Source organism: Haliaeetus albicilla, chromosome 14 (genome assembly GCF_947461875.1).
Source record: "Haliaeetus albicilla chromosome 14, bHalAlb1.1, whole genome shotgun sequence".
Classification (NCBI taxonomy): domain Eukaryota; kingdom Metazoa; phylum Chordata; class Aves; order Accipitriformes; family Accipitridae; genus Haliaeetus; species Haliaeetus albicilla.
Window position 1 is genome coordinate 17,577,604 of NC_091496.1, and position 18,528 is coordinate 17,596,131.

At 36.6% G+C, this 18,528-nt stretch overlaps 1 protein-coding gene across 1 annotated transcript in view; it reads right to left on the reverse strand.

Moving 5' to 3' along the window:
- The window catches only part of CERK (ceramide kinase), a 43,552-nt gene that overhangs the window by 11,998 nt on the left and 13,026 nt on the right, over nucleotides 1-18,528 (reverse strand). The window contains exons 4-9 of the mRNA XM_069801898.1: nucleotides 18,249-18,374; nucleotides 17,653-17,716; nucleotides 13,692-13,837; nucleotides 4,602-4,676; nucleotides 2,735-2,887; nucleotides 1,637-1,742 (exon numbers count right to left, since the gene is read on the reverse strand). Coding sequence (XP_069657999.1) covers nucleotides 1,637-1,742; nucleotides 2,735-2,887; nucleotides 4,602-4,676; nucleotides 13,692-13,837; nucleotides 17,653-17,716; nucleotides 18,249-18,374 — 670 coding nt within the window. The remainder of the gene's footprint in view (nucleotides 1-1,636; nucleotides 1,743-2,734; nucleotides 2,888-4,601; nucleotides 4,677-13,691; nucleotides 13,838-17,652; nucleotides 17,717-18,248; nucleotides 18,375-18,528) is intronic.

Below are 18,528 nucleotides of genomic sequence, written 5' to 3' on the forward strand. Positions count from 1 at the left end.
AGTATCTTTTACCACTAGGTTCCCCATTCCACTAAGCAGCAGGCCCACAGTTACTTTAGTCTTTTGTTATGATTGGTATACTTATATAATCCCTTCATAATACGTAACACCCTTCACATCCCTCACTGATTTCAACTCCACCTGAGCTTTGGCTTTCTCAGTTCCATCCCTGCACGTTTAGGCAATGTCTCTGTTCTTCCAAAGTAACCCATTCCACTTCCACCTTCTCTGCTTCTCAGATCCTTGCTCACCTGTGTTGGCTTTCTATCGTGCTTACTCAAGTTTCTGCATATCAGAATGGACTGTTCTTGTGCTTTGAGGAGGTATCAACCAACTCTCCTGGGCCTCTTTGTCCTCCAGGGCAGTCTCCCATGGAATCTTGCCAAGATTCCTGAATAAACCAAAATCTGCTCTCCTAAAGTTCAGGGCTGCAATTCTACCTTTTGTCTTGCTTACTTCTCTCAGGATTTTAAACTCTATAATCTCACCGCCACCACTGCCAGACTGCCCTCAACCATCATATCCCACAATTTCCTTTTCTGTAAAAGGACCAGCAAAGCATTTCCTCTAGTCAGCTTGTCAATCACCTGCATGATCACTGTCATCGCCACACTCCAGGATTCTCCCGAATTGCTTGTGTCCAGCCCTATTGCCCTTCCAGCAATTATAAGGATGTATAATATCTCCCATGAGGCATCAGGCACTCTACGTCAGGATGTATAAAATCCCCTGTGAGGCATCAGACACTCTTTACTCCCTGACTGAGACCTGGATGACAGCTTTCTCCCTCTGGAGCTTCCCCTGCATCAAGGCATGGGATGGATCAGGATAGTTACTCCAGCTAGTACTGGAGACCATGTTCTATAGCATGTCACAGCACTATTATTACAGCATGGTCTCAACAAGTTCCACATAGTTTCAGGCCAACGTTTGTAGCTACTCTGTATCCTGGTGTGCTGTTTGCTGCTGTGACAGCTACTATATCTCTGATAGCTACATTCATATATGAAGAAGAATAATAAATACTAGTGCATAACTTCAAGCAGGTGAAAGCAAAGAGAAAGGAAGGAACACTGGGAGATCAAGGTAGGCCCCCTGACTGGAGAAACAAGTGAAGAATATCACAGAGAATTTATACAGCATAGTAGTAGTCTATAAAAAAATAGCTAAATAGGCTGATTCTTGAGAGGACCTATCCTCAGGACAAGCCATGCCAGCTGTTGTCATGACACTAAGACAATTGATAAAATTGCTAGATCCAATTACAGTGTGAACATTTGAGAATTTTTGAATAATTATTTCCATTTGTAAAAGCTACGAGGCATCCAGACTTTTCATCTATTAGCAGTAACACAGCATAGTACCCTCAGCATCTTGTAACTGGGTACTGTGCTGTTATACTTTGCTTAATTTAAAATTGGGGGAGGGGGTGACCAGCTAACAAAATTTTATTACATTTTTGTTTACTGACCTGATAAAACAAGGTGTTCTCTTTAATGAGTCAATAAACTTTTTTAAAAGCTTGTCTCTTTCAGAGTAAGTATTCTGGTGTTAAAAACATTTCTGTGACTTCTGCTTACGCACACGCCTTTTCAAACAGTTCATGTCAAATATCCAGAGATAAACATTAGCCTACCCTGTTCTGCAGCTATCTTTATCTCGTGGAGATCCCAGTGTGTGTCTTGCTGGTTGAAAAGAAATTGTTCCTTCATAGTAATGATGGGAAAGAAAAGTCTTGAAGCCTACATAAAAAAGGTATTAAGCAGCATTAAGTCATTATAAATCCACCTCTGCATACATCCCTTGAATATTCTTCTTTCCTTCTCTAAGGACTGCAAAACAATAGTTGGTCTCCTCAAGCTCACAGCTCTTTGTGTTACGATGTTTTAGACTGTAAAGGACAAGGAAATAACTCCCCCAACTTTTTAACATTTACCAATAGTGCCATTACGTTACTTGACACCTTTAAGAACCAACTAAAAATTTTAGCTGTACATCACTGCTGAATCTTAAAATTAGCCTACACTACTTAAATTCTGCTTTTGTATCTTCTTTCCCTAACACAAAACAAATCAAAGGCGGCAAAAAATACTTTCCAGTAGCATAGGATTTGTCCAAATATTAGCTAACTAGGCTAAACCACTCAGCTCTCTCCATAATCAGTGCTGGAAGAAGGGCAAAATTAACAATTCATTCTATCAGCTAAATGTCCAAGACAGAGGAGTGCCTACCTCTAACTGATTGAAATGATTGTAAAAATTATTAGCACAGAAAAGATACTACTTTTTAGGCAGCTATCACTAGGTGACCTTTAGCAACACGTTTCTATTAACAACACAGAACAGCACTAGCAATTTTTTATTAATAAAAAAAGTTTATTGAAAAATTTGAATTAGGGTTGCTTCCAACACCATTTATAACAATTCAATATAAGCTTTTCAGTTCTATATAAAGCTCAAAATACTTAAAATACTAACTATAAGTTAATAAATTAACTGTGCTATATAGTCAAATTCAAAACAACTTTAATGAGCACACTGTTAATGTTATCCCCCAAGTTATGGAGCTTTACATAATGTGATCCAATGTACCTGGTACCACAAGGAATTTAGAATCAGGTTCAGTCTGCCTCTTATGTTTAAAAGCTTCAGAGAAGCTTGGTTTTGAGAGATCACATCAACTGCTCCAGTATGTTTACATGCTGACAAAAGAATGTAATAATTACAAAAGTTACCTGAGTAGTCATATCTCATCGGACCCATCCATCGCTTCTTTTCGCTATCTTTTAATATATCTCCATAAAAACCGTAACCCAGCAATGATACAGAGTACTTCAAAAATGTGTTGTTATGATGTACAGAAGAGACATCCAGAGGCTGACAGTCACCTAGGAAGATTAGAAGTGCAAGATTCTATTAAAGCTTATTTTGTTTGCAGCTGCAAACATGATAGTAACTTTAACATTACTGATTTTTTAAAAGTAAAAAATGTTATATTTATGTCATAACATATATGTTATATATCCATATATATTACTTATACATGCAGAAAGGCAAAACCAATTTTTTAATACTAATGTCATTTAATATTTAAAAACATTAAGCACTAAGTGAAAAGGTCTGTATGCTAAAAATAAATAATGAAGAATTTACACTCAGTTACCATGTAGCAGTAGGAGGGGATGTTATGGAAGAGATCAATGCAGTACCTGTACATCTACCAGATACAACTTAATCCTATATGTTATACTATCAGAGGATAATTCAAGCTGTAATGGGCCTTAGGAGGTTTCTCATCAAGTCTCCCATTCAAAGTAGGCTCAGCTATGAGGTCAGATCAGGTTACTCAGGGCTTATCCAGTCAAGTCCTGAAAATCCCTAAGAAGAGAAAGTACACCACTTCTCTGATGTCCTCATAGTGTAAGCTTTGGAGTGGTGGTGGGGTTTTGGGGGTAGGGGGTGTTTTTCTTTGGTTGTTTGTTTTTTTGTTTGGTTTGGGTTTTTTCTTTTTTCTTCTGTTTTACTTTATGCCCATTGTCTCTCATCCTTCCACCACAGACTACTGCGAAGAACCCTTTACATAAGAAGTGAGCACACTCTTAAAAATCTAAATATGTGTGTATATATGCACATTTAACCATCCAGCTAAAACACTACAATATACTAAATCTGTATCTCTCTCTAATCCTAGTCTAATGGCCTAAACTCTACATATGCTGAAGATACTTAACCATAGGTCAGTAACAGAAACACATGCGTAAACCTTTGCAACAACAGCTTCTAAAACTGCAACTGTCAAGCACTCAATAACAAGTGATAATGAAATAATCACTTGGAAATTCTAACCTTTATGCTTATGCAACATCATTATAACTGAAGGCTATCTTGCACAATTTTTCAAACTCAGTATTAAGAACTGGCTGACTATGATTCTTTGGTATGTGGCAAGATAGGATGGACATCACAAATCACAGTGCAATGAATATGCCAAGCTGTCTCCTTCAGCCGCCGTGCAGTTCAGGGACTCCATTACTAGAGGACTTTGAGAAGTGGCAATGTCAGCATCCCTACTAATGACAACATATCGAAAAGCATTTATTGAAAGCAGTTGTTTTCCCTAGTTCCTCCTCAAATACATGACTTGCAGATGGTAAAAATGGGGAATTATCAGCTAATTCCAGTCAAGCAGAAGCCATACTTCTAACTTGGCATGGAAGCATTGAACTGCACAGGACAGTTGGGCAACTAGTACAAAATACTACTTGTCACAGATTTCTCAGAGAGACACCAACAACTTACGCTGCTTATTGTATTTTCCTGCTATTTTCAAGAGCATGCCAGAATGCATGAAAATTTAAGCACCAGATATAAAGTTTCAAAGCATTATGGTCCTTTGAAAACAATGAATTACAGTAGAGAAAGCAATTAATTTTTATCCTCTTGTATTTCAGAGACTTAAATCCCAGACAAAAACTTCGTATTTCAACTCAGCCATTATGTTCAGATTATATTTCACAAACATATAGAAAGAACTAAATGGAATTACTATTTTTGGCTATTTCAATAATTTTCATAACAAAACAGTGAACTGTGACCACCCACCTACAATAATATGGAGAGCTGATGTTACTGGATCAATAATGCCAACAGTTGAATAGCATATGCAATCTGTTGATCCTGAAAAATAAAAACCTAGATATTAATTCATATTTTTTCAAAACAAGTATTATTGGCATGGTCCTCCAAATAAAAGCATTATGTTCCTTTGGCCTGCCCCTTTCTATTTTATGGAACAAAGTATCTATAAGGATACAAATATTATGATTTAAATTGTAAATCCCCCCCAGTAGAATTTATTTCTCTCCGTACAAAGTACAAAGATTTTCACTATATAAGCAATAAATATATAGCAGTTTGTGAAGGGAAATAAGTTAATTCATATGAAAAATTTCAGGATTACATTACAGCTTTTATATCAATTAAGGATGGAGGGGAAGGAAGGCATATGCTGATTCTCCTTTGCTTAAGATTTCTTACTCATCGAGATCTCATGAAAAGAAGTTGACCGGTCTCCTGGTTTTTTGGGGAGTGATCTAAATTCCAGACTGTCAACATCCCATCCTCCTCCAGCTGCATCTTAAACCAGAAACTACTACTTAGTTCTATTATTTGAAAATTAGTAAGCACTTGCTTTCAAGAATTACTTTACAGATAGGGGAGCAAAGTGAACAGAGATGTGCCTTTACAGTCTTGAGCAAAATACCTACAAGAAGAAAGGGGGGAAACTTTAGGTTTCACCGATATTCTGTCTTTGTTACTAACTACCTCCAGGCCACTCCTCACTCAGTACATCCACTCTATTTTAGGTGCTTTTTAGAGACAGGCAATCCTCCCTGACCCCTGTAAAAAACAATCTAAGAGCCTAATGTAGGATTCTGAATCCTGCTCTGCAGCAGGGACTTGAAAGTCAGGGCCAGACATACCAAAGCATTTTTGTTGCAGCATTTAACTCCAAATTTATCTTGTAGTTTCTCCCATCCGTTCCCTGAAATCGAATTCCTTTAAAGTCAAGGCTGGATATCTGAAAACAAAAACTTACTTTGTCCACATATATGTTCTCAGATTTGCTACTGATACACTAGATGTAGAGCAGCTCAGATACTGAGTACTTAACTTCTCAGGCCTAATCAAATTGAAATGGAAAACTAAAAATAGAGGAATGAGCAATCACTATTTAAAATCTGCTTTTGGTTCTTTCTCACTTTGAAAACTGTCAGGGGACATACAGTTATCAATAAGAGCAAAGATAATCCTTTCCCTCCCAACTTAATTCTCAGGAAATGGTCACCACTTTCCCTACCAGCGAAGGGCATAAGTGAAGCTTCTATCAAGTAAACACTATGCAGAAGCCTGCCACAGGGAACAAGAAGCAGCTCCAGGAGCCAATTTAAGAGAATACAACAGAACTGCAGAACAAAAGAAACAGTGTGACTAAAGAGATCTCTCTCTACAAGGCTGAGGTTCAAGATGGTGCAAGCGTACCATTACAAGTATGTGCTGTTGCACAGGAAATAGGACTCCAATTTCTCTCAGTATCATAACAGACAAGGTACACAGATGAAGTTATCATGCTGCATTTGGAGTTTTATAGCAGAAAACATTAAGGAGAGTTCAGATACTGAAGCTATGCTTTACTGCCAATTTTTCAGTTTCATTTTGCCTCCTACACTCATGAATTTTAGTTAGGCAGAAAAGAAAAGTCTCACTACTTTTAAAAAGAAAAATAAACAGACACAAAAATAGCCACTAAAAGATCTGACCTAAACTTCTACTGCTGAGTGTACAAGCCTAACATTTCATCCAACCTTTCTCATTTCTTCAAGATCCATTTGCATTCTGCTATTAGAATTACCTTAGTCACATTTGTCTTGATGTAAACAGAGCTTTCAAGCAGTCTTACGCTATAGGTGGGAAGAGAAGAGGGGAATTCATGCAAGCTACATTTTAACACCAGAGGCTTATCTCGCTATACTCTTCTGTAGTCAATTAAAAGCTGATTTATCTGTTGGGCAATTTTATAGAACTTATTTTCATTTCTATTCATTATCTAGCAAGAGAGGGCTAAAATTAGATCTCAAGTCTGACATTAATTCTGAGATTCTAAAATGGGAGACTGGCAAACACTGTTGGTGTCTTCCCCAACTGCCAAATCATCCCTCTTTCTCAGACATGCCAGGAGTACCAACTACAAACAGTAAAATATTGTTGGTTTTTTCCTCTCAGAGCCGGTAGTATGGAGCCACAAACCCAGTATCATTCCTTACATACGTTCCAATAGAATATAACTGGTCATAACACCACACCAAGCATGAACCTAACAGTACTAGTTTAAAGGTCACAAAAATATTCATGATGACTAAGGATTTGAATCTCTTTGAATACTTCATAATCAAACAGGAATTCTAGACCATTAGGTGTGTCTTGAATAGATTTGGACTCTACTACTGCTGAAGCAGCACTATGAGTAGATGCACATGCAAACCCCACCAAAATCTGGCTTATGTTATCAGTATAAATCTGATATGGAAAGCAGGAGTAGAATATAAATATAGTTTGACTAATACTCCTTGATTAATAGTTTAGGATTGCCAGAGCACTCCATTTGGGCAAGAAGCTTTCATAGAGCATGATCCTTGACTAGTGTTAGGTGGTGGATGTTGTTTGTTCTGGTTATACCAACAGAAAAATCATACGCATAGTCTGCCAGATTTTCTTTGGGGATTTTTAAGGGCAACAGTCTAAGTGAGAGAAGGAAAATAAAAGGGTTTTTTATGGCTTGCATAGAACTACATGCACATGTGAAGAAAGTAGTTGGACTGCTTGTTAACTGAGCCCTAATTCATTAAAAAAGAAAGATCTTCAGTGTGGAAACTAATTTTTGTATTAGTGTGCTAGAAGAAAAGAAAATTGGCATGCAAGAGAATGATTAAGTTTCAGGTTAAGACACTTAGAAGTAGCTATATGTGTACATGTAACACTGCAGACTATGCCAAAGCTTCCACTCTGGTCAAGGAGATCTCATCAGGAACGCTGATGGCAGCTTGAGCTTGATTCAAGGTATTCACGCACAGGCCCCATTTGAAGGGCCTTGTGCAGGTGTCTTGTTTCCTAAGACAGGCAGATGCAACACAAGATCTACAGGCTCTACTGACCATATTGACCAGATCCCCTCTGGCTATACGATGAGTTTAGACGCCCATCTCACCTACAGACGCCTAAATGTAAGTATGAAAACTTGAGTATCAATTTCAAATTGAAACTCACCCTAAGGAGAATAACTCCGTTACCTAAAATGACACCAACCACCACTATTGAAGTACTGGAGATTACTCTGCTTGGCTTCAAACTGCTACTCTAGTACAGTAGTTGTCTTGCATAGGGCTAGTACATTTCAACGATGGTGACGCCATACCACCATATGAAGATAGCTGAATCCCGAACTAAATGTCTGAAGTCTCCCAACTAAAGAAAGCTCTCATCCCAGATATTCTGACATTAAGAGCCTACTGAAAATACAAAGCATGCAGAAGAGGGCACATCAACTAGTCTTTGTTTAAGTATAATTACTTTGAGTCTTTAGCATACTTTATGTAAACTAGAGCCCTGTTTCATTATCCATTTTCCCCAAAGTCTGTTTGTTATTAGGAGGTATCATACAGCCACACAGTTCTTATATAGGCAAGTTCTTCTACATTCTTTCCCTCCCCAAGTTTAAACACTGTAATTTTTTAAATAAATAAATTTAATGATCTAAAAATTATCAAGGAAATCCTTCTTTTTAATCAATCACAGGGAGAAATGACCAAGATACATATTTAAAATATTAAAGAGTATGTAGTTCCCATAAAACGTTTTTGTTAAAGCAAGATTAAAGAAACCAAAGTGATGGACTGCACTACATAGAATACAGTACAGCTAAATCACCAGATTTCCCCTTGGCATGCAGATATTGCCAGGTATTTGTGAGCAGTGAAGTCATGCAGACAGGTGCTCAGACACTACCTCATAAGCTTTAAGCTGGTCACAGAACCATCAAAGCGGTAAGCAAAACCAGATGATTTACTGGTTGTACAGAATGGTTCACGCTATTGATTCTGTGGCCCCCCAAAAACCACCAAAAAACCTAAGTGCCAGAATTAATAATCTGAAAAATTATTAGATTACTTACAACTAAGTTTTCTTAAACCAAAACACAAGCATGCTGTGGGCTATAAATACTCATTTTTGTGCTTTTATTGATGGAAAACTAAAGAAATTCCAAAGAACTGGAAGTACTAAACTAAGCAGATGACAGAAGCAATAGTCAGCAAGATGTGGATCCTATAGACAAGAGTGAATTTAATAAAAACACAGAAATACTTTTAGTGCTTATGAGCATTGCTCCATGTGAGATACCCTTGACAGGGGCAGGTGCTTCCACAGCACACGCAGAATCCTCAGAGACAAATTAGTATGGCAACAGGATTCTGTACTGCAAACAGGCAGAACAACAACTTCAGTGGGGGTCCCATATGTTTGCAGTATTTTTGTGAAGTCACAATCCATGCAGTCACCTCACAGATGAAATATCAGGTGAGTCATGCTAAAGACAGAGTAACTGCATACGCTTGGTCAAGCAGCATTTAGTATTTTTCAAATCTAGATAGTGACTTTTCTGGGAAGTGATTTTCAAATGATAAAGATCTGACACATTCAAAAGTAAGCGGAGAAGCTACTGTTACAGGGAGCAATGAATGGCCTGGGCATACAGTCATGTTCCTACTCAGAAGTTTTATACACCTTCCTTCCTGCATCCAGAAACCAAGAAATCAAGTTTAACATCTGCAGAATGACAGGCTGGCTTAAAAAAGAACAGTTCGGAAGGACTTTGGTCTCTTTTTTTTTGGTAGATAATCACTTCAGCAGAAGTTCAGTACCACAGTACAACAAAAATGGACTAATACAATAATGGCAAATTTAAGAGATTAAATTAACAGCACAGTGAAAAGTAATCTTGACTTAGTTGTCCTCATAGCAGCCCCACTGTATTAAAAGCAGTATTTAGCTCTAAGACTGTCATTTCCAGAAGTATAATGGATTCAAAATGCTGAAGAAGGAACACAAAACACTGCACTTCAGATTTCAAACTGGACATACTGAACCTTGAAATGAGATGCTAATTAAACCACAAAGATCATTAAATATTAGAAACATTGTAAAAGAGAAGGCTGTGGACACATCAGTTGGATTAATTTAAAAAAAGAATTAGATAGCTTTTTATGCTATGCTTTAACGCATTTTTGAAGATAAATTTTATAGGCCAGATGACAGTAGTATAAAAGTCCAGTCACACTTCATGATTTTTCTTGCATCTGGTTTTTCAGTTCGTGAATGAATCCTCCACCATTTTCCTATACTGCCTTCACATAAGAAGCCTGCACTGTCTTTAGCATTCTTAACTTCTACAGCTACACATGAACATGCTGATTATAATCATACTGCATGCTTCAATCCTAGACATTATAGTGTTCAAAAGTGAGAGGGATCTGGATACACTAGAATCCAGAAATCACTATAGCAATTAACACTTTGTATCTACACTTCACTCAATCTTCCCTGGTGCTTGGAAGATTTTTCCCCTATCCCCAGTGTAAGCTGGCAGACTTGGGTTTTGGAAGAATTAATGCATTAATATTATGCCACAGCACAGAGTGAGTAAAAGTCCTCCAACAGCAGTTGACAGGTTTGTCCTCCTATTCTATGCCAGGCTTAGCAAGAAGAATGAATTACTTTAGCTTACTCCAGAGGGTATAATTTTAATAGTAAAACATGTGGATGAAACCTCAGTGCCACATGTTGTAAGAGAAATGATTCTTGGTTTTTAAGTTCTACAGAGGCATACTACCACTCTGAATGCAGTGAGAAACCATGGCTTGAATGTGCTTTTAAGGCTAGATGGCACTAGGAGGAAGCAATAACTAAACTGAAGTTTTTGTAGGCACACTGACTTGTAGTTACCACATCGCAGTGCAAAAATTTGTCAGGTTGCTACAACCTCTAAGTACCTTAACAGCAAATCTGTTTACAACAGCAGTCAATTTACACTGGCAGATTTGAAGAATGGCTGCAGCTAAGAGAAATTCAGAAATTAAAACTGCCATTCAAGTAGAAGACTTTATTCATGTCAATAAAAACACAAGTTATTTCATAAAAGTGTACCATAAAGCATAAGAATAAATGGTATTTTTTAACCAGAAGACACACTAAGGAAAGAGACTGTCTGGAAACAGATACACCTGTTAAAAAAAAAAAAAAAAGAGGGGGGGGCAAGCAGGGGCTTTCTCCAGAAAGTTAGAATTGTGATTTACAAGTAATATCCAACATTAAAAAGAGTCTGCACAATGGGATTCTGCCTATGAAATAACGCTAATTACTCAAAAATGGTCATACAGATGAGAGTGTTTTAGCATTTAGTATCTCTTTCATTTGTAATTTCAAACCTTGTATAATTAAATCAACAGTTTCTGAGCAAAGATTAAGTGTGCTGAATTGAGCGTTAAATACAGACAGACACTCTTCAATCATAACCACAAACCACAATCTGCCATGTTTCTGTTAACACAGATTGACATTAGGAACTAAATGATCTAAAAGGCAAAAACAGTGATTCAGCATCACCCTACCCCAAGCTCCTGTCCTCACTGAGCAAACTGTCTCCATGTATCAGAAGACACACAGAGCTTTAGAACTTAATCTCTAAACTACGGGTAGTGTTTGTTTTCAATATCCATTAATGAGTCCTTAGGATTAAGAAAAAGGTTGGTTATAAAGAACTTAAAGGAGCACCATGGGTGAAGTTTTTCTAGATGCATGATTTATATTTCATTATTCCTCTTGACTTGCTTTATTTTAGGGCTGTCAGTTTAGTTTAAAAAAAGTCTTTTTAAGGATCTCACTTACTTTGGAACAGACTTCTTGCACTAGTCTGTGAACTAGGGAAACTGTTGGGGTCAATACATGGTCAGAGCTCCATTACAAAGATGAACAGAGAACTGCTTCACCAAGGGCTGGAAAAAAATAAACAAACCACTCTTGCTGCCTTCCTGATCACCCTGCAATGCATGGGTTTGGCTATTTCATAGACAATTTAAGGTCCCTCTGATGGCTAAATGTATTAAGAAAGGGTTAAGATTTGTTCAGTGATTTGATTCCCTTTTTCAGTAAACAAGCACCTTCCCATATTTTCAGCAATGGATCACTTTAAATATTGTACAATATACAAATGGATCAAGATATGTATTATCCTCTGTACTTCCAGAAACTTGATTAATAGAAACTGCAAGGTCAGCTTCCTTATACACCATCATAAATAATTTTTGAGGGATCTAAATAATGACTTGGAGAAAATATTTGAATCATAGCACTGATTACAACGCTGTACCCCATGTTAGTTCAAGGACTAGAGCATGCAGTACATATTCAAATAGCAAACAGCTACAATGGAAAAAACACAACAAACAAAACATTAAAGTAAGAGAAGAAAGTGACTTGATACACATTAGCAATACTGAAATATCAGTGAAGATCATACTTTTTGGTTGCAATTGGAACAAATGCATTAAAAAATTGTTGAAAAAGCAAGGTTCATCTTCCAATTTTAACATGCTTATAGTTAATTACTTTTAATTAAGGACAAAGAAATAGCTCTTAATATTGAGATTCTGTTTTTTTCAATTGTATCTTCTTACAGTCACTAACATCACCAGGCAAAATCTTCTGGCTGAAACCAACTATGTAAGGAAAAACCTTTAGTCCACAAAATTTGCCCAAATAAGGGAAATGAAGGGTAGAGCACTTCAAATCCTATTCTTGTTAAGTTTACTATACAAACTGACTTTAATACAAAGCTTTAACAAATAAAATCAGAATATACTTATAAATAGTAATTCTGTTATACAGAACCCTTAATGTGCTAGGTAACAAGGAGAATGAAAAACCATAAGGGGATATTCACATTGCAACTTTCAGATATCTAACCCTTATTGTACTGCAAGCAGAAAGGGTTAAGCTTCATCCAACCAACAATTCAGACCATTTGGGGTTGGATACGTTCTTCACAAAGATATAACGAGTATAAAATTAGTCACCTAAAGTCTGAGGGTACAAATATATCACTTGATGTATTTTTACAACCTGTGCTAAATTTTCTCATAAAGTCTGTGTCTTAGTTCTAGTCAGAAGCTCATAATGTTTATTTCATATCCCACTTCTTTAATTCAAATCTCAAGCATCTGGCAAGAAAAAAAGAACAGCATAGAAAAGCCACTGAACTGTCAATTTGTCTTTCCAGAGTCCTCGAAATTGCAGATGCTATTAAAGTGTTGCAACACTGAATCCAGTCCTGGAAGAGAGAGTCATCTTGTAAGTCCACTTTTGAAGAAATCTTGGGGACCAATTGGGCAGGTTGAGGTAACACCTGGGACACTAGACCCAAAGAGTGCCTATGGCCAATAAAAAAAGTAAGTTTATCACCAAAAACCTGAATTCCAAGCATGAATTCTCTCAAATGCCTCTATGACAGTAGTCAGGATTGCCTGAAAAGGTGGCTGACACTGAGAACTGGGAAAATATAGCACCTCTAAAAAAGGGGCAGAAACTGCAACTTGGTCTGGAACCTGAGGACTGTTCCTCACCAGTATTTGCCTTATGCTTTCTGTGATGACAGCTGGGGGGGGCGGGGGAGAAGAAAGCTCAGCTTTTGTTTGGAGTTTGCCAGACCAGTGGGAGCCTCTCATTACATTTGGAAGTGGAAAAATATTTATCAGGTAAGTCTCTGTTCAGTAAATTTCACTCATTAATGTGTTCAGATGGGCAAAGGTATTACTGTCAACATCTTATCTTGTATTAACACACAATAAGCCACGAAAGAAAGTAATTAAATTCTAAAGTTGCACATTAAGATTTGATTTCCTTTACAAAGTACCCTTCCACATAAAAGTGCATGTGATGAATGATCTGGGATAAAAACAGCTTTAGGTGTCTTTACAGAATGTCATTGCTCATATATTGCACTTAGGCCTAAATTCAAGAAGTTATGAATAAGAAGGAATTTCAAGAATGAATAAAGTAAACTGAAAGTTAACCCTTTCTTACCAGCAGGAATTATGCCAATCCTTATATTGCACTGGACTAACGGTGCTTTGGGATTATTTTGGTCTATGCCAGAGTCCTTCTGCATTCTTCCAATGAGACCATGCATCACTTCACTGAACATGCCGTCCCCACCAACACAAACAACACTGCCAGGAAACACAAATTAGAATGCACACTAACAGTCAATAAACAACACGGCAAGTGTTCTACTTAGGGCATGCACTGGGCACATCAAAAATAGTTGTTCTATTCTCCTTCTCCATTTTTACAGAATACGGTAGGCCACAGTCAACTTGGCAATTAACAAAAAGCAGGAAAAAAAATTCAAGCTACACAACTGCGAATACACCTAGACATATCTGTAATGTTAGAAAAAAAATGTTGGAATGCAACCTAAAAAAAACTTTATCTGTATTGCTGTGTGCAGACAGACAAATATCAGTGGAAATTCACTATACAAGGAAAACAATGAACAAGACTGTACATACAGCTTTCCAAGTAAACAAAATGGAACTAGGGTACCTTTACTAAAAAGGGAAAAGTAAGTTAATATTTGTGGCTTCAGGCAGAATTATATTTTACACTATTGATTTAACAGGGATATACATCATATGAAAGTCAAAACACAGAAAAGTGCATGCTTGCATGCTCTTTTGAACATGCTGAGAGCCCATCAAACAGACAAAAGTCATGTATATCTACATAACCATTCATAATGAAACAGTTCTAAATGTTACCAGATGCAAAACTTTGTTTTGCAAACTTAATTCAGGTCAGAGCTGGTGCAGCAGCTACACAGATCCTCAATATGTTAAAGCTCAGCAGAGAGTCCACAGCCAAGCAAATACTAGGAAGTAAAAGACTATTTTACAGTAGTATACATTTCATGCACAACAATCAAATGCACACCCTGAACTCTAAAAAACATTCTTCAACTGAAAAACTAATTCAAATACACTTTAAAGGGACACATGATGAATCCAAAGTTATGCACGTAGTCCCCAGCATACATATTTAGGAATGTTTATTGTTATCTACAGCAATCATTTCCAATGTATAAACTAATACTTACTCTTCCACATAGTCAGCAACAAGTATTGCAGAGTGAGCACTTATTTCAAAGGACAAGTTAGTTTATTTAAATTTTAAGTACTGATGATTTAAATTTACTTATTATTGTATTGTCAGCAGAAGGAGAGCTTGAAAAAACCCAGTCAATTTTTCATGAATGGAGAGGACAGTCTTAAAAATATACGCTGTCCAACTCTAAGTCAAGACCCTAGAGACTGGGAGAGAAGGGAGAAAAGGATGTTTGTTTTTCATTTTTGTAATTAATTTCTCTTACAGCTTAACTACATTATACCTCTACTGTAGCCCATCTCATCTTTCTCTGCAGACTCTAAGAAAGAGGTTAAGTGGACAAAAATTTCCATGTCAGTTCAAGGCCAATGTTGTCTCAGTAGTCTTTTTATAACAATACCATATCCAGGCTCAGAGATGAGTAATATGAATGTCTATACCTATCAAGGGTAAATATTGATAGATAAAGAAGTTCACATACACAGTATTAGCATGACCAAATTCATTGCAAACGTCACATGAAACGTGCGAGTCACAGATGTGTGCGAATCACCTGTGTGAAGGCCCCTAGTGAAGAACTACTGTAAGGGAGATCTTAGAGTAAATTCTTACTTTTGGGGTTTATTTTTCTAATGGACTAGCATTTCACTTTTTAGACAGATGACAACGGTAAACTACATATGCTAAAGGACTTCAGGACAACCAAGTCTACAAGACAAATGTTTAGAAGGGACCGTAGTTCTTTTAAATTTCAACCATTCTGTGAACTAATTCAAGAACTAGGAAAAAAACAACCTGAAGCAGTTTTACAAAGGCTTGTGCAACAGGCATATGGGTAAGGAAGCACAGCGATTCATACATGTCAGACTTACTCAAAACATGGTCATTACCTGCACAGTATTACAGCATGCTCTAGTTGTTCTGCACAGTGATGTACAAAAACCTGCTACATTGTAACTGAATGAATATTTTAAGTAACTGTCTTTAAAGAGAAGCTGTTCTGACACTGAGCTACTAGATAAGTAGACTCACCATAAGAAATTCTTGTTAGGGAAAGTGGGAAGAACAAACAGGCAACACAGACAAGAGGTTTAAATAAGCTGTCTTAAGTAAATACACTTGGAAAGCAGTGAAGTGGTTATCATTAAGAATCCTGTTCCAAAATTACAGGCATGGCTTTGCCTATAGGGAAAAGGGAATCTGGAGATTAAATGAAGAAGCTCATCACTGAATGAAGGGAAAGCCATTTATCAGAACCCATCTAAGAGGACAGGTGAACAACAATTAGTTGTAGGAATCCAAAGAAGCTTATCCTGTATGTGAGAAGAGTCAATCAAACTTGAAGAAACACATGCATTTATGTGGTGCAACCATTGTTAAAATCTTCCATATAAGCACATGATCTGTTATTTGAGAAGCAGTATTAATACAAGAACTCCTTTCTAACATCACTGTTCACCACAGAAACAGACTTGTACGTGATGGACAAAAATCAGGCTTGGAAAGACAGGTTGCAGTTCCCAAGCTAACTGCCACTAAGGACTGGCCTGGGAATAGAAGAATCATGAGATTCTAAAAAGATGCAGTTCTCTAGCTTATTTTTTAGCTCAGTCATGTTAGAGAGAGAAAACAAAAAAATGCCACCACAGAAAAAAAAAAGATTCTTCAATAAGAGACTGTTTGAATCTGTCAAAAACACTTCAGGTACCACTACAATTGGTCACTGTCACTTGTTGTAAAAACCAATTTGCTAGGAGTGGACATGGGCTCACTTGCTTCCCTTTTCTGTTCTGTATTACAATTTCACCAACCATCAGTATTATCTATTTCAAATCACTTAAGTCAAATAAAAGGAAAAATCTTAACTAACTAGGTTTTTCTAAGATGCTGGTTTCCCTTCCTTGCAATTCTGCATAATTAAGAAAAATTCCAGTATAGTCAAATGGCTTAAAGTCAACTCATTTTAAAGCAGGTGAAGTCCAGGAACTCAACCTGTGAATGTAGTTTCTTACTACCACTATTTGTCAACATCACACCCTCACTCGATTTATACAATGCACATAGAGCTGCTCTCCTAGCAAAAGTATTCTGAAAAGATAGAAAGTGTTTTATTTTTGCAACTTACCAGTCCAAATGTACATGTCAACAAGCACAACAAGATACTATTTTAAAATACTGTAGTTATGAGAGTTTATCTGCATAGGTTCTGCATATATTTTCATGATTTTCCAGTCATGTAACTTGTTTCATGTCATGAACCGGAAACTGGAATGACTAGCTTATTTATTAAAATACTCTGCTTCTACAGCAGATTTAACAATGGAATAGCAATTTCACCATTCAGGCCATCTTTTGAAACAGTAATTCCACAACAGAACAAACACAAATAAACCCAGATGATGCAGCCATTATTTGAACAATCCTACCTAGCAAGAGGAGCTATCTGAAATGTTTCTAAACATTTCGTGGTTTTTACACACAGGCTGAATACTACTGATGCAGTGTTTTGGACTCATGTATAAGTCAAGATTACCTATACCACAAAAGACTTCAAGGTAGCTTCCGAGCTATCACAGAATGCTCAACTTCTGGACAAGCAGAATTAACCTTACATTCTGCTTTTGAACACAAATCTCATGCATACGTTGTTATACTACACTTGAATACATTGTGTGTTGAAGAGGTTTACTGAAACAGTTTAGTTTTCCTTTGATACTCCTAAATGTGGATCTCCTATGGAAAGGAATATGCCCCTGAACTTTCAGCTGTTGCAATAAACATAGGCAATGAAGGCTACTATTTTAGAGACAAGAACAGACAGATTACACAATGTATCAGCTTGGGGAGGAAAAAAAAAAAAAAGGGAAGTGAAGTTACTTACCCATCATATTTATTAATATTAACTTCAAATAAATTGTCCTTAGCATGGTTAGCATGTTCAGTTACTATGAAGAAATAAACATATTAAAAATTACTATTATAAAAATACTATTATAAAATGGTGTATAACATACAATTGTAAAAATATTATTATTAATTCATTAATAACCATGATTCTATTACCAATGTGACCATAAAACAGCCTGCCCATAAAATGTGTTTCAAAAGATTTTATGCCAAGGGAAGAATTGAAGGAGACATGCAACGCAGTGTATATGGAAAAATATGTCACTAAAAAATTTTGCAAATGAACAATTGGTTTTAAGAGTAAAACTGAAAAAGAGAAGAAAGGCAGTATCTTATAAATGAAGAGCTCAAAGAGCTCAAAAGTACCAGAGATTTTAGTTTAGTAAGCAGAAAATTGATGTAAGGTCACCATCTATCTGGCTACCTATGCTTTATTTAGAAAACATTCCCTCTCTACTACTTCATTTCATTTCCTTATTAAGAAAAGGTAAGAAAGAACTTAAGGTACTCAGAAATGTTTGAAAGAGTTCATATTGTGTTTATTAAGAAATTAAAACATTCATTACTCACTAACAACATCAGTGGAGATAGAAGCCAGACTGAAGAGTGGAGCAACTTTCTGTTCATAAATCCTCTTCCCTTGTCGCCTTCCTCCATATGGATTAATATACACAAGCAACTGCTTTGGTCTAGACTCTGCAGTAAGGAAAAACATTATAGTATACTGCTTTTGTACACAAAACAAAAATTCAACAAAAATAAACCTGTAAACATCAAAGTGAACACAGCATACAAGCCTTTTCTAACTCTTTATTAACTCTTATAACTCTATAACTCTTTATCAAAGAGC